Raw genomic sequence first — 13410 nt, 5'->3', positions numbered from 1 at the left:
ATGTTATAATTTGTACTGTAAATCTCATGTGTTATCTATATTACAACAGATATGTATTACAACAGTCTGAGGGCATAGGTCAATAAACAGTTACTTTAGCTTATTAAATTCTACATTAAAACAGCATATATACAAAATGAATATATTAAAGAAAATACAAAGTGTTATTACCAGACTTGGAAATCGCAATTATGGCAAAGTTGGAATAATTGGGGTGCCATTTGATAAAGGACAGGTATTATAGTACATGGTAATATAGTAACATAATGTATAAAGTAATAATATACAGCAATTATAAATATAGCATAAGGAAGGTGTAGCACATGGTCCAGAGGCAATTAGAACAGCTGGATTAGTGCGAGAATTAAAATCATTAGGTAATTATTATTATATATTTCACTGATTTCAAACAGTTTTAAAAACTAAAAATCTAATTTTTGTAACTCCTTACATTAAAAAAGGGTTAGATGTGAAAGATTATGGTGATATTTCATATAAAGCAAAAAATGTAGATGGAGTAAATAACATGTCACACTTGGGTGATGTTGCTGGCTGTACAAGTTATTTATCTGAGAAAGTTCAAGAAATTTTGAAAGATGATCGACGAGTATTGACTATTGGTGGTGATCATAGTGTAGGAATTGGAACTATAGATGGTCATGTTAAGGTATAATTTACTTCTTTAAAAATTACAGCTTTTTCTTTCCACATTGTATATTATACTTTATACCATTACAGGAAAAAGAAAATGTAGCTGTTATATGGGTTGATGCTCATGCAGATCTAAATACAAATAAAACTAGCGAAAGTGGAAATGTTCATGGAATGCCTGTAGCATTATTAACTTCTGAATTAGCTGATTACTGGCCACATCTGCCAGGAATGGATTGGCAACAGCCAATGTAATTTGTAATTATATTACAATAATATTATCAAAACGAAATAGATAAAATAATATATTAAATATGTTATAATTATTTACAGGTTATCAATTAGAAATGTAGCTTATATTGGATTAAGATCTGTTGATCGTTATGAAAGATTAGTTATCGAAAAATTTGGTATTACTGCTTTTGGTATGGAAGATGTTGAAAGATATGGTAATATTATATACTTAAGCTGACCAAAACATTAACAAATCAATTATTAAATGATATCTTTGTCCAGGTATTCATGATGTTGTTTACATGGCACTAAATAAAATAGATCCTAATGAATCAAAATCATTACATGTTAGTTTTGATATTGATTCCTTAGACCCATTAGAAGCACCATGTACAGGAACTCCTGGTAAATTATCTGCTTTTGCCTAGATAATTTTTATTCTAATTCTTACAGTTTATTTGTTTTAGTACGTGGTGGATTGTCACTCAGAGAAGCTGTTCACTTAATGGAAATATTATACAGAACTAAAAGACTAAATGCAGTGGATCTTGTAGAAGTAAATCCTTTCATTGGTAATCAACATGATATTCAATTAACTGTTGAAGCTGCTATACACATAATTCAAGCTGGATTTGGTTATACCAGAAGAGGTCTTAAAGTTCCAAAGGGTGTTACAGATATGCCATTACAGACATTTAGATAAATTATAATCATCTTTATTGATGATATTATAACATTAAAGATAATCAAGTTGCCATGTCAATCCTCCTTTGAAGCTTATATAATAACAAACTTTTGTATACTTTTAAACAATACCACAAAAATATAAGGGAGAAACAAAAGAATACAATATATTTCATTATTATATACACTAATTTTTATGAATCACAAATATCTTATCAGCAATATCATTAAATTTAATTTCTACCTTCTTTATTTCAGTACTTTCATCCGGTTGAACTTGATATTCAAAATATAGTTTTCCTGTAGTGTTAGCCCCCTTTACATTAATACCGAATTTCTTAATATTACCAGATTTATACTCTGGAAGCGTCATTCTTCCTTCCTTTATAGGTTCTCCTAAATGTTTAATGGTTTCCTTATGATCATAAAATAATTTCAATGCCTTTTTATAAGTTGTTGTTTTTCGAATTTTGTTTTCTAAATCATATCGTACAATAAGTCCTGTAGCTGTAACAATAATACTTCCAAAAAAGGCTACTGTTGATAAATTTTTAAGTGGAGGTATCTAGATATAAAATGGAAAAAAAGTTTTATTGTATTTACAAATTGTTTCTTTTATTTTATACAATTTGTAGGTTAGGTTTTATGCAAAGAAATAACAAGCAAATCTCTTAAATAATAACGTATGTAAGTAATCACAATACTGATTTATCACATGTATTAAATACATACCTTTAATTGTCTTGTAATCATCATCTTTTAATCAATTTGTAAGGAAGTATTTTCCTACAGATACGTTTGAAGTAACCTTACAAACACCGTAACTGTCTCGTGTTCAACATTCAATTATGTTTTTACTTACATTATTCCATTATCGATAAGTATAAATTGGTATTACAATATATAAGTACAATATACAATAACGAAACAGACACTGCTGATAATGAAATTAAATCCTATTATATGTTATTAATAAATCCTAAATATATATATACAGTATATAAGCTGTACATATATATATATATATTGCATAATAAATATAAGATAATAATAGAACATCTTTTCGTCACGTGATCGAATTATGGTTACAATACTTCACAATTTTTAATTCATTAAAATACAAATGAAAATTGATAAAAAAGATCAAAACTATTTAACTAATAAAAAGGAATATGAATTATACAGAAGAAAACTTGCCTTCTTATGAATAAAAATAACACTTTTCAATAGTAAGATTGTTCAATTTATTTCTTTATTTCAACAAACACAATATCTGCAATGTGTGTAAAACAACTGTGTTGCCGTACACAAAGTGTTCAATGGCATCTTGTATGTAATTATTAAACAGATTTCAAGTGTAGATTCATAAGGTTGTTCCAGCAACAAGATGTTTTTATTTTTGCGCGATACGTTACTAGATAATTCTAGGTACATGAGCATTACAACAATATATACTAAATTCATAAGTTTATATGTTGTAATCTACAAGTTAATTGGTATATTTTTCTACATAAATATAAATATTTTCGGTAATATAGTAAAATTTGTTCACACATTTCGATAAGATCTTTATGTACAAAAAATTACAAAAAACTGAATTGTCACGAAATTCATGATGACGTATACAAAAATGAAGATTTTATAAGTCGTACACGATTAAGAGGTATTTTATAGAGCGCATACATAGATTATTAGAAATATATCTTATGTAAAATAATATACACGTGATAATATATAAAGTAAGACTAGATGTGAGTGTCACGGATTCTATCTATGAATCTAAAGTCGATACAGTGTGTAGTTCCAGACACAATTTAGAAGCAAAATCACCTGCCTTAACGCAAGAATATGCGGCACAACAACGGCTGAAAGCGTATTGGCAAGAAGAGAGCAAATTGTATTCGTTAATAATTAATATCTTTCTTTCTGATTTTTATCGATTTCCGTGAGGAATTTATGGTACGCTCACTAAGTAGGACACAATACTGAAAATAAGAATGATTTTTTTTAGACATTCAATTTACACATTTATTTGAAAAAACTCAAGATTTCTTTACTTACCTTTGAGTATATAATCTGTTAGTAAAGTAGGTACAGTTGGACTGTCTTCGCTAATTGCTTTTAATACTGCAAAATAAAATACCAGAGTTAAGCGTTTAATATATTCGCATAATTATTCAGTGATACTCACTTTTAATGAGAACTTGTAATGCCTGATTGTCTGGTGGGCCACTGTCCATATGATACGGAATTACGGTAGTTAAATACTGTAAGCAACGTTATTCAAATGAAATATTTCAAATTTATACCTACGAATTCGACGTTCTGAAACAACCGCCAATTACCTTAGATTCTTGAAGCGATCTATGTTGTGGTAAAGGACTAGTACCATTTTGCATTTGATTTCTCTTTCTCGTGACATGATGCTGTCTTCGTCGATTTTGTACTGCTAACAACAACGAGATAAATTGATTCTTTAATTCTTTCTCATATTCGAGCTCGTCGCGCAATGCAAGTTCCGCGATGAGAGTTTCGCTCAGAGCTCCCACCAAGGATTCCATCTCCCCGAGTAACTCAGTCAGTTGGCTGGAGGTAAGTTGTTTTAGCTCTAGAACAAACGATCATGATTCAAGATTATGAAGCCCATTCTGATGCTGTTTATTGGTTCGTATCTGCTTATGAAAATATACTTTTCTCGTGCAGCGGAGAGCCCAGAACTTCTCTGCTCCTCTCCAGTGCCTCGTCGCTATCCAATAAAGACCCATCGGAATCCGGTGATCTTTCCATCGACGGACTTTCCTACGCAAAACAGATGTTTTTCCCTCTTTCCCTGTGAATTTATCTCTTGAAGAAATTGTATATTTACCTGCATTATATCGTCTATTTCACGGAGTACCTCTTCCGCAGTCTTAAGCGGTTCCTCTGGGCTGTGAGTATCGGTGCTACTGGACAAGATCAAAGCATGCATGTCCAAATCAGTTGCGACAGCCTCATCTTCGCTACTTAAATCCTCTAGTTCAGGTCTATAGCAAACAAAATGAAAGCGTCTAATTTGCAAACGTCGATCGCGCTTTGTATATTTTCAAACACATTAAGAGATGTCCCTTCTATCGTTATCAACTATGTATTCTTGCGGAAAGAAAAGCAGCAAACAAAGTACAGAAGCTGCTTAGAACGCTGCTGTAGGAACTACAGCTTACCTTTCGTGTGAAACCGGAGCCTCGTTCAAATTAAGCGCGGGCATGTGCATTTTTCTAGCGTACGATTTGCTCCAATCGATTGGTAATATGTTACCAAACGTACCGGTAATCGTCCACCACATTCTACAAGAAAAAGGAAAAGCATTAAGTTGAGAATCCCCCGTTAGATGACGAGATAACGAGCAAATTTTTTTTCTTCCAGACACATTAAATTTCATTAGGCGTATTATTAATTTCAATTACGCAGGCACGACACCAGTTGACTCATATCCTCCCGCTGAATTGTCGTCTGCCGTTGTTTCAAAACCATCAATCGACCAAGCGACTGCTATTTTTACATCCTGAGTCTTAACGATTACTCGGGATCAACAGCGAAGTATAATCTTACGTGACTTCAGAAAGGCACGTTTGCTAAAAGATGGTGTACATTAAAATTCGGGGCAAGGATGTTTAAGAAAGTGCCACATTTCTAGCTACCAACTGTTCTATCTTTAAACTAGCCAAGTAACGGCAACGTATCGCGAACGAATTGTCTCAGCGAACTCTGTCGAACGGAGAACAATCGTGTGAACATCGTAATCTAAATTTCATTGAGGCCTACACATCCTGTGCATCATCCTCGGAGACGCGTTATCGTTTTAAATGCTTGTCGAAAGACGCGATAAGATTCGACGACGGAGACAGATGTTCAAACGAAGTCTCTGTTTTCTGGGATACCGTGTGAATCACTAGTTCCCCGTAGGCGGTTCCCGGGTCGTGTACACACGTACAGATAAGTCGTTCTATCCCTTGCAAACAAAGTCTAACTCATTTCGACAACAATGCATCCATTCTAGGGAAATGAATTTTCGCATAGACTCGGTAGCCGTGAACGAGATCCTATCAACCAGCCTTTCTCATACTTCCGATTTGTAAACAATCTCGATTAGATAATACGATATACGATCTGCAAGACGATTCTGTCCTCATTCTTCTGTCTTTTTATTCTTATTTATTTTCTATTCGTTGGTTTAATTAAGTTTGTTCCCACTACGATTACCGGATAATCGAGTGAACCAAACTAAACTCGAACGAATCGATTAGACTCAATTAGCAGTGCAGCAGCAGTTTCACGGTTCGCTGGCAACCTTCAAATTTTTTCTTGTAATTATTCGTATCGATCAAATTAACTTCGTTTGTCTCGGTCTTATTATTCTCCTCATTTAGCCAGTTGCCGTACGGTAACGCTCGAGCGGTTCTCAGAAATAAAAGGAGAATAGAGGCAACATACGGCGGCCCGGTCGATGGTGTTGGATTAACAAATGGAGGTCAATTCGACCCACTCGAGTTTCTCATTAATGTTAAGTGCATTAAGGCAGTGACTTCATCCTGCGCGCATGTTAGTCGCATCATTCGGGACAAACGCCTAAACAACCCGACCAGATCTGCCGACGAATGAGTTATCGAAGCAGAAACGGTTCTTTCGTATTCGTTAAAATTTCTATATCTCATTGGAATCGGCGCGTGCAATAATTCAAAGATAAACAACGATACTAAAAGATGTATTAAAATTGAATGAAAATACATGGAAGAAAGTAACGCCCGTCCAAGGGGATGGACGTCCCTTTTGAAACGACCTGTACATTTTTCCCCATTAACTGGAACGAGAAAAACGCAGTGAAATTGAATTCTAGGGAAGGCGAGTGTATCCCCTTGCTTATTAATTCATTCTTCGGTTCAATGATCCATGACGGGGCTTGTACAGTCTTCGTACGCTATCCGTTGCGTAACACGACCAGCTTACGAGCAAAAACAGCAGCTTTTCGACGATTCGTTATCCTAACAAATTGCCACGATCCAATCTATTTTACTTAGTTCACAGTGAGCCAGATAAAATAGCGCAGGATGCGGGTAAGACGCGAACAAAATCTACGACGAACGTTTCGTTATCCCTCGCAATCCTGCCAGTATCTTCTTTCTTTTATTTTTTTCAGACAATAGAAAACGTGTTACAATGCAAAAGAGCCGAAGCACTTTCGCTACATATTTCTACGATATTATCGGCGTGCCTCTTCCCGTGCGCTCTTCATCGACATAAATAAATAAATTGAGAAGCAAGGAAAGGGGACACGAAAGAAAACGCCGCTCGTAGGAACATCGCACCGCGGTTAGCTGATACAGCGCAAGCGCTGCTTTATTGACGTTTGTCCACCCGGAGGGGTGGCTCGATACGAACGACCGAACAAAACACAGAGATCAAATTTTCATGGGGCACCCCTTCGCGATTCGATCGATGCACGATTTCTCGCTGATCGCGTTACTGACACGTTCCTCCACCGGCACCCGAATTTTCGTATTACTTTACGTTTCTCGCTTCCCTCGTCACGAGTTCCCTTCGACCATTTTTATACTCATGACCATTATTTAATCGACAGTAAATAGCTTCCTACGAAACGTACAAGTACTCCATTGAACCGCACGTTCCAGAAAAATTGCAACGCGTACTTGTCCGAAGATTTGTTTTATTCCACGAACACCTAATCGGCGATTCTATGGATTTTGACGGCGAACTGTTTGGAAAAGGATAAAAGGAGGACTACGCGCAAAGTGCTGGCAAAGAGAACGTACGACCCGTGGCCTGAAAAGGGGGCCATGAAAAAAAGGAAAGGAAGTTACGTGCCGGGGGGCGAGAAAGTCTTTCGGAGGTGAAAAGAGAAGGCTACCGCGTTTCGCGTTCAAAGGCGAGCGCACCCATTGGAGCCACGACCTTGGCTCTCTAAAGAGGAGAGACGCGTTTCATCCATCGAACAACGCTCATTCCTGAGCGACGAACTTTGTCTCGTGGCAAATTGGATTACGAACAATAGACCGGATACGCACGCACGGATGCGTTTATTCTTTCCGGCTTGGTGCATGCATATGAAAGCGGCGCCGATGCCGAATGAGACACGTGCGAGTGCACGTGTCCGATCTCTGCAAACCTCGGCCACTGACCTCTCGACTTCTCGCTGACGCTTCAACTTTCGATACGTCGATGCTCGATCTAAAACCGTACTCGCGTTTGCGCTTGTTGAAATTCGGGAAATTGACTTCAGATGGACCTTAGTTTCCACCAAAGTGAAATACCAGGGTACCAGTCGATCTGATGCTTCTCGAAGAAGATCTACTCGGACGATCCTTAATTAAAGCTTCGATTAAGCTTCCCGACTTGGATAATTTCATTACATGTACGTATAGCGGTTTACGACGTCGAAAGATCCCACTATGGTGCCATAAAAAACTTTACCCAGTACAGAGGATCTTTGTAATAAACGTACTATGGTTGAAGCAAAGTAGACGTAAGCAACGTGAAAGAATGGAATTTATTTCCCCTACAGCTCCGCCCTTAGAGTTCTATAGCAACGGAATAAAAGAAGAAAATTTTAGGTAGGCGCCTGCCTAAGCAGCAGGTACATAATACGCAGGTATACGAGTATACAAGGCGAAGAGAACTATGCGTGGGTCACTTGGACCTCCCCTAGTGGGTGAGAGTTAATTCTTTCCGTTACAATCTCAAAGTGGTTTTCCTTTGATATAACAGCTCCGGCCCCTAAAGACTACGCGCCCTACACCGACGCCTTTTTTATAAGTTTATTTTCTTTTCTTCTACGACCGCATCAGAGCGATGAAAGGCAGCAGGACGTCTAGACGAATTTGGAGAAAGGCAGGACTTCAAAGAAATTTATGCACAACCGGAGTTGAAACGAGTTTAAGAGCCTCGCCGTGTTACTCTACACTCTACAGCGAAGAAGATACAATTTTGCGCTTCGTTGAACTTCACCTGCACCGAGTGGTTACGTGGTTGGATATATTCGGTCGGACACCTGCACCGAGGATAACAGCGTCGATTTTTCACGGAGAATATACTTCCGGAGTCTCTGGAACCTTTTACGCGTCTCTCCGGTCAGGAATTTCAACTATTTTTAATTAGCTTTCACGATGCTCGACTTTTCCTGGAACTCTTCTTCTACGTCTGTTGCCTTAATTAATACACAAAGGACGAGCTATTTTCGTCCTTAATTGCGTCAGTACCGCGCATAATGAAATATATCAAGTATTCGGGAATAGAAATACCGTGCAAGCAGTTAAATAAGTTATTAAATTCGTGCTTAATAAGCAAAAACGGGTATATTAAAAGTAAAAGTTATATGGTCTATGTGGCTCGTCTTCCAAACGTTGGTTTATCGGAGAAACCACGTATTTGTCTGATCAGCAACTCCTATCGGAATATACCGAAAGAGGAAGCGCGTCGTTACGTAATGCACTATGGCCGAGAAAAAAAGATTCGCGAGGATGAAACCGAGAAAATGTTATAGAAGAAATAACGAGAGCACGCCTTTTGTTACGTGGAATTTAGAAATCGAGAAGGAACCGGCCGATCAAGCATCGATGTGCCGGTGCACAGCGCGCGACGATAGTCTAATTAGAAGGTAAGTTACTTTCTTGTTACGCGGTCTGTCCACTCCGCGGAGAGAAAGCTGCAGAACGCGCGCCGCAAACGTCACGTAGAGAGTACTCATGGCGGCACACTTTTCTTGTAAAATCGATACCGTGATCTTCAGGATCAGACATGTAACGAAAAGCTGGCGTCTCGTTTAAACGAATTCGAACGCCTCGAATTACCATCAGCAACATATATACAATTACTTTGCTCCACTTTTTGTTCCAATTTTAACTCACAGTGGGCGTCCGTAAATCAAGCTCGTGTACGAATCATAACCCATTCGCTTTTTACTTGGAAGAAAAAAATCAATGGGATCGATTCATGTACCGTCGACAAAAACAAGAGTATAATACCCGATGAACCGTATCAATCTGGCGGTTTAGTGCAAGTAGCTGTAACGCTTCCTAATGAAACCATAGGAGTAACGCAAGTTCAAGCGATATCGGTTTAGCCAGAGTCATCGAGTGAAACTGTTTACGCGTCTTAACGAGAGTCGAAGAAAGCGTTAACACGAGATTACTTAAACGGAATATGAGATATTACTCGACGGAACAACCAACAGAACCGTAATGGTATAACATTTGCACCTCGTTTATACCATCTATAAACTGTTGCAAAAAGTTACATTAAACGGGATAGGTAGGCATCTTGAATGATGTCATTGAAATACCGAAGCATGGGACCGGTAATTATTATTCACACGGGATATAATATCGTAACGGTGATGACCGTAAACGATTACTTCCGTTCGACAAGAAGTGTGGCGCAACTATCATTACTTTATAACGAGGATCGCAGAGCTGCAAGGCGTAATAGATATCTCAAGGTAAACGCGACAATTTGAATGCGATAACTCCGACGATCTTCGGGGTATTCATTTACCAGGGGAGCCGCCACGCAGCGTCAGCAGCTTTACTTTTTTAATCATCGAACATGGCCGTATAAACCGGTATAACTGTACCGGAGATATCGCGTGACCCAAGGGTAATAGAAACTTCTCAATCGCGCACGTACTAACGTAATTTTCACTTGCGCGCTTTATAATTTCTTTTTTGTTGTCGACGATCCGTTAAAAAGAGGTCGTTCGATGATAATGCATAAAAGGAAAGGAAGGAAACGAAGTGAACTGCTGTATCTTCCATTCACCAGTAGATTATCTCATGTCTCGTACTAATTGACTTATCAAGGAAGCTTTTTCCTTTTGCAGCTACCGTTCGTAAACTGGTTGCCATTTAAATACTCTGACCAACTTCTACGTAATACCTACATTCGACAAACAAGATTATTACAATAAACTGTATAGTTTGTAAATTTATATTTGCGTACGCCATGGCGATAGGTTATTCGAGAGAAAGAAAGAAAACGAAAAAAAAAAAAAAACGATTGACGCTCCAGAAACTTACTGGCACTCGTTCATAATTTCTTCCTGCGTGCGTACTTGCACGGGTGCCAGGGACTCGACGTTCGTGCCGTAATCGCGAAAGCAGGATGTTATCTTCTCGTCGAAGGTGTTAACGAGATCCTCGAGACTGCCGCTGAAGGGGCTGAATGTCCCCTCTTGCAGTATATCGGTACCATTTTCGTGCGTAGTCGCTGGCTCGTTCGCGTTACAATTCTCTCCGTAGCTCGTGTTTAAACTCGTGTCCAGCAATTGCTCTAAATATGACAAACAAGAGAGACCATCATCAGTATTTATATTATCTATTATTTTCTTCTATCTTTGTCCTACTTTTAGTGCACAGTGACACGTCAGTTTATCAGTCATCGTTCTTAATCCAATTCAGAGTAAAATAAACATCGATAAGTTTCGATAGCGTGAGACGCAATAAATCATATACCCCGGAATGGCTTATTGTTCCCATACATAATATGTAGAGGGCAGTGTCACAAAGGACTCGCTAGGGAGAGGCTATTAACATTTCCCTGTCACTAAAATAATTACACGAACAACTTCTAAAAGCTTTCTGACATTTGCATGCTACTGTGTAATTGGATATTGTATACTGCTACAAACGCTGTATACATATACGTAATTACATAAATCAATATGTCTTGTTTGCTAATTTGAAACTGAAATTTTAAAAATATCATTGGCATATAATTAGATACTAGAAATCTTAGACTCGTAAAACGAATGAAAAAGAAATTGATTCTTCAGAGTAAAGACACCCACTGATAGCCGGTGGGAGTGTTAATTTACATTTGCTACGGGTGTATTATCAGTTACATAAACGCGATGGATCGTACTTTCGCGTAGACGTCAGTGACGCATAGCGGATCGAATGTTTTTAGGATTAAATATCCGTGATTTTTCTATGAACACCGTAAAACATATATTTGCGTTTCTCTAGCCCCGGAGGCGTTTCCAGGCCAGATTTCCAACGATGTGTGTTCTACGATGTCGTGAAAAGTGATACGAGAGTTAAAGCGTATATGAAGGATATTAGACACCAATTGTACGCATGACGTAGCCTTTTGTTACGCGTTTGTCGCCCGAAGGTCGCTTCTTCACCGCTGCCTATACTAAGCCACCCTCGTCATTTAATTTGCACGTCCGCAAAATGAGCGTGACCACGCGTGCACGCACGTTTTACACGCTTAATGCAGAGAGACACACGAAACCTGTTCCCGCTACCGAGAAACTCTTTTGGTTTCGAAATTTCCGCTTATAGTGCCGCACTGGCGTTGTACTGGAACGCCTTTTTTAGTCAAAGTAAAGGAGAACATCCCAGGACAGCAAGAAAACCACGCGTTTCCCTACTCGTAAATCATTCTTGTTTCGTAACCAGACTACGGATGTTGTTTATGCAAATTTATAATTTAGTAGACTGAACCAAAGAAATGGAAACTAACTGTACGGATTCGTTTTACTCTTTAAACGCGTTCTTATATTCTTCTATATTGCGCGCATTCTTATACATTTAAATTTCCCGTAGATGCATAAATAATGCCCGCAGTCTATTCATAAGCGAACAATCGTCACCCACTTTCCGAGTAATCGAAATCGATTGTCATAAAAATAGAGAAGGAGTAAGGATTATCGGAGCTCTATATATACTGACTCTCAGTTTCGCGAACGACCGTTAAGATCAGAATTTTGCTAATTGACGAAACGCATTCGTAACAGAGACAATTCCGATTCGAAAACATCGCGATAAACTTTGATCCACAACGAGGTTAACAAGAGTCCGACACGGTAAGATGCGTCACAAATCGGGCAGGAAAGAGCAAAAGGAAAGTCGGCACGCGTGTTCCCTCGCACCTGTCAGTAGATTCATATTTTTCAAGCTGGCCGTGTCTTCCTCCTCGAAACGTGCGAGGGGTGCCTCGAACTTCAACTCGGCGATCTTGCCCGCCATGTCCCTCATTATTGACCGTGTGGAGAAGAACCGGCAGCGAAGTCAATCACCGTGATGAAATTCGGCACCGTACACTTGCGGCAGCGCCTCCGAGGCGCACCGTTTTCCTCGTTGTTTTTTATGATTTTTTCTTACAGAGGGGTAGAAAAGAAAAAGACCAATAGACACTACAACCAATTGGCGAACTGCGCACTATCCGCCGCCTGCAAGGCTTCGCGAACGACTGACGCAGAGGGAGCTTGCTCGAAAATAGTGGGGGAAGATGATTGCCAGTCGCCATGACAACCGCTGGCTGAGCGCGCCGGTGACACAAAGCATCGACAGTAACGTATGCCAGAAACCAAGTACCCTGTGAAATTAGTAAATATATTTTGTTAGACAAAAACTTTTAATAATTGAATTTCAGGTACACATATATTCAAATTGTCGAAATAAAATCGTATAGGAGATGTATAAATAATACAGCGGATAATAAAACCATATAGGATTTCTCTTAACATTTTCATGTTACTCCCAACGTTACCGATTACATACAAGTATAGTAGTTATCTGTATTTTATACCTAATCGATAATATCACATGCGATTCGAAAATGTAGATTGTAATTGTTTTCCATGAGACTCTATGAATGCACTTTAAGAGTACAAATAGTTTTTAATATCAAATAGGCAACATGTAACTACAAATGGAGATGAAACATAGATAGAAATAATCATTTTCCTAGATAAGTCCCTATACTTATCAGTGCCGTAACGAATTACAGAGGGCGTAGGAAACACTCCGAATTTTTCGAAGTCGGTATTACAGAATGTGAGATGTG

The 13410-nt window shown here is 38.3% G+C and overlaps 3 protein-coding genes across 3 annotated transcripts; 1 reads left to right on the top strand and 2 right to left on the bottom strand.

The window, feature by feature from the left end:
• The first annotated feature begins 92 nt into the window (after nucleotides 1-92).
• Nucleotides 93-1754, top strand: LOC117232295 (arginase, hepatic). The gene is made up of 7 exons (XM_033491606.1): nucleotides 93-235; nucleotides 305-377; nucleotides 462-667; nucleotides 739-902; nucleotides 985-1100; nucleotides 1168-1290; nucleotides 1353-1754. The coding sequence occupies exons 1-7, from the start codon at nucleotides 137-139 to the stop codon at nucleotides 1586-1588; spliced, it is 1017 nt and encodes a 338-aa protein (XP_033347497.1). The 5' UTR covers nucleotides 93-136; the 3' UTR covers nucleotides 1589-1754.
• LOC117232296 lies at nucleotides 1580-2532 on the bottom strand. The gene is made up of 2 exons (XM_033491608.1): nucleotides 2302-2532; nucleotides 1580-2134 (listed from the first exon to the last, which is right to left on the bottom strand). The coding sequence occupies exons 1-2, from the start codon at nucleotides 2323-2325 to the stop codon at nucleotides 1757-1759; spliced, it is 402 nt and encodes a 133-aa protein (XP_033347499.1). The 5' UTR covers nucleotides 2326-2532; the 3' UTR covers nucleotides 1580-1756.
• Nucleotides 2533-2807: 275 nt separating this feature from the next.
• Nucleotides 2808-12815, bottom strand: LOC117232293 (fasciculation and elongation protein zeta-2). The gene is made up of 9 exons (XM_033491604.1): nucleotides 12494-12815; nucleotides 10635-10887; nucleotides 4770-4892; nucleotides 4436-4592; nucleotides 4260-4368; nucleotides 3915-4177; nucleotides 3761-3836; nucleotides 3631-3696; nucleotides 2808-3554 (listed from the first exon to the last, which is right to left on the bottom strand). The coding sequence occupies exons 1-9, from the start codon at nucleotides 12597-12599 to the stop codon at nucleotides 3538-3540; spliced, it is 1170 nt and encodes a 389-aa protein (XP_033347495.1). The 5' UTR covers nucleotides 12600-12815; the 3' UTR covers nucleotides 2808-3537.
• Between the last annotated feature and the right edge of the window lie 595 nt (nucleotides 12816-13410).

The sequence above is a fragment of the Bombus vosnesenskii genome, unplaced genomic scaffold (assembly GCF_011952255.1).
Source record: "Bombus vosnesenskii isolate JDL3184/JDL3185 unplaced genomic scaffold, Bvos_JDL3184-5_v1.1 scf7180000013285, whole genome shotgun sequence".
In the NCBI taxonomy this organism is placed as follows: Eukaryota; Metazoa; Arthropoda; class Insecta; order Hymenoptera; family Apidae; genus Bombus; species Bombus vosnesenskii.
This window is presented reverse-complemented; position numbering and strand designations above follow the sequence as displayed.

Excerpts from the sequence above, each read along its gene's own strand:
- LOC117232296 (XM_033491608.1), bottom strand. The coding sequence starts at position 2,325 with ATGATGATTACAAGACAATTAAAG. Across the intron at positions 2,135-2,301 it reads TGATTACAAGACAATTAAAG|ATACCTCCACTTAAAAATTT; the intron begins GTATGTATTTAA and ends TTTTATATCTAG.
- LOC117232293 (XM_033491604.1), bottom strand. The coding sequence starts at position 12,599 with ATGAGGGACATGGCGGGCAAGATCGCCGAGTTGAAGTTCGAGGCACCC. Across the intron at positions 4,893-10,634 it reads GAAATTATGAACGAGTGCCA|AATGTGGTGGACGATTACCG; the intron begins GTAAGTTTCTGG and ends TTTTTCTTGTAG. Across the intron at positions 3,697-3,760 it reads ATTACAAGTTCTCATTAAAA|TATTAAAAGCAATTAGCGAA; the intron begins GTGAGTATCACT and ends TTTATTTTGCAG.
- LOC117232295 (XM_033491606.1), top strand. The coding sequence starts at position 137 with ATGAATATATTAAAGAAAATACAAAGTGTTATTACCAGACTTGGAAAT. Across the intron at positions 668-738 it reads CTATAGATGGTCATGTTAAG|GAAAAAGAAAATGTAGCTGT; the intron begins GTATAATTTACT and ends ATACCATTACAG. Across the intron at positions 1,101-1,167 it reads GGAAGATGTTGAAAGATATG|GTATTCATGATGTTGTTTAC; the intron begins GTAATATTATAT and ends ATCTTTGTCCAG.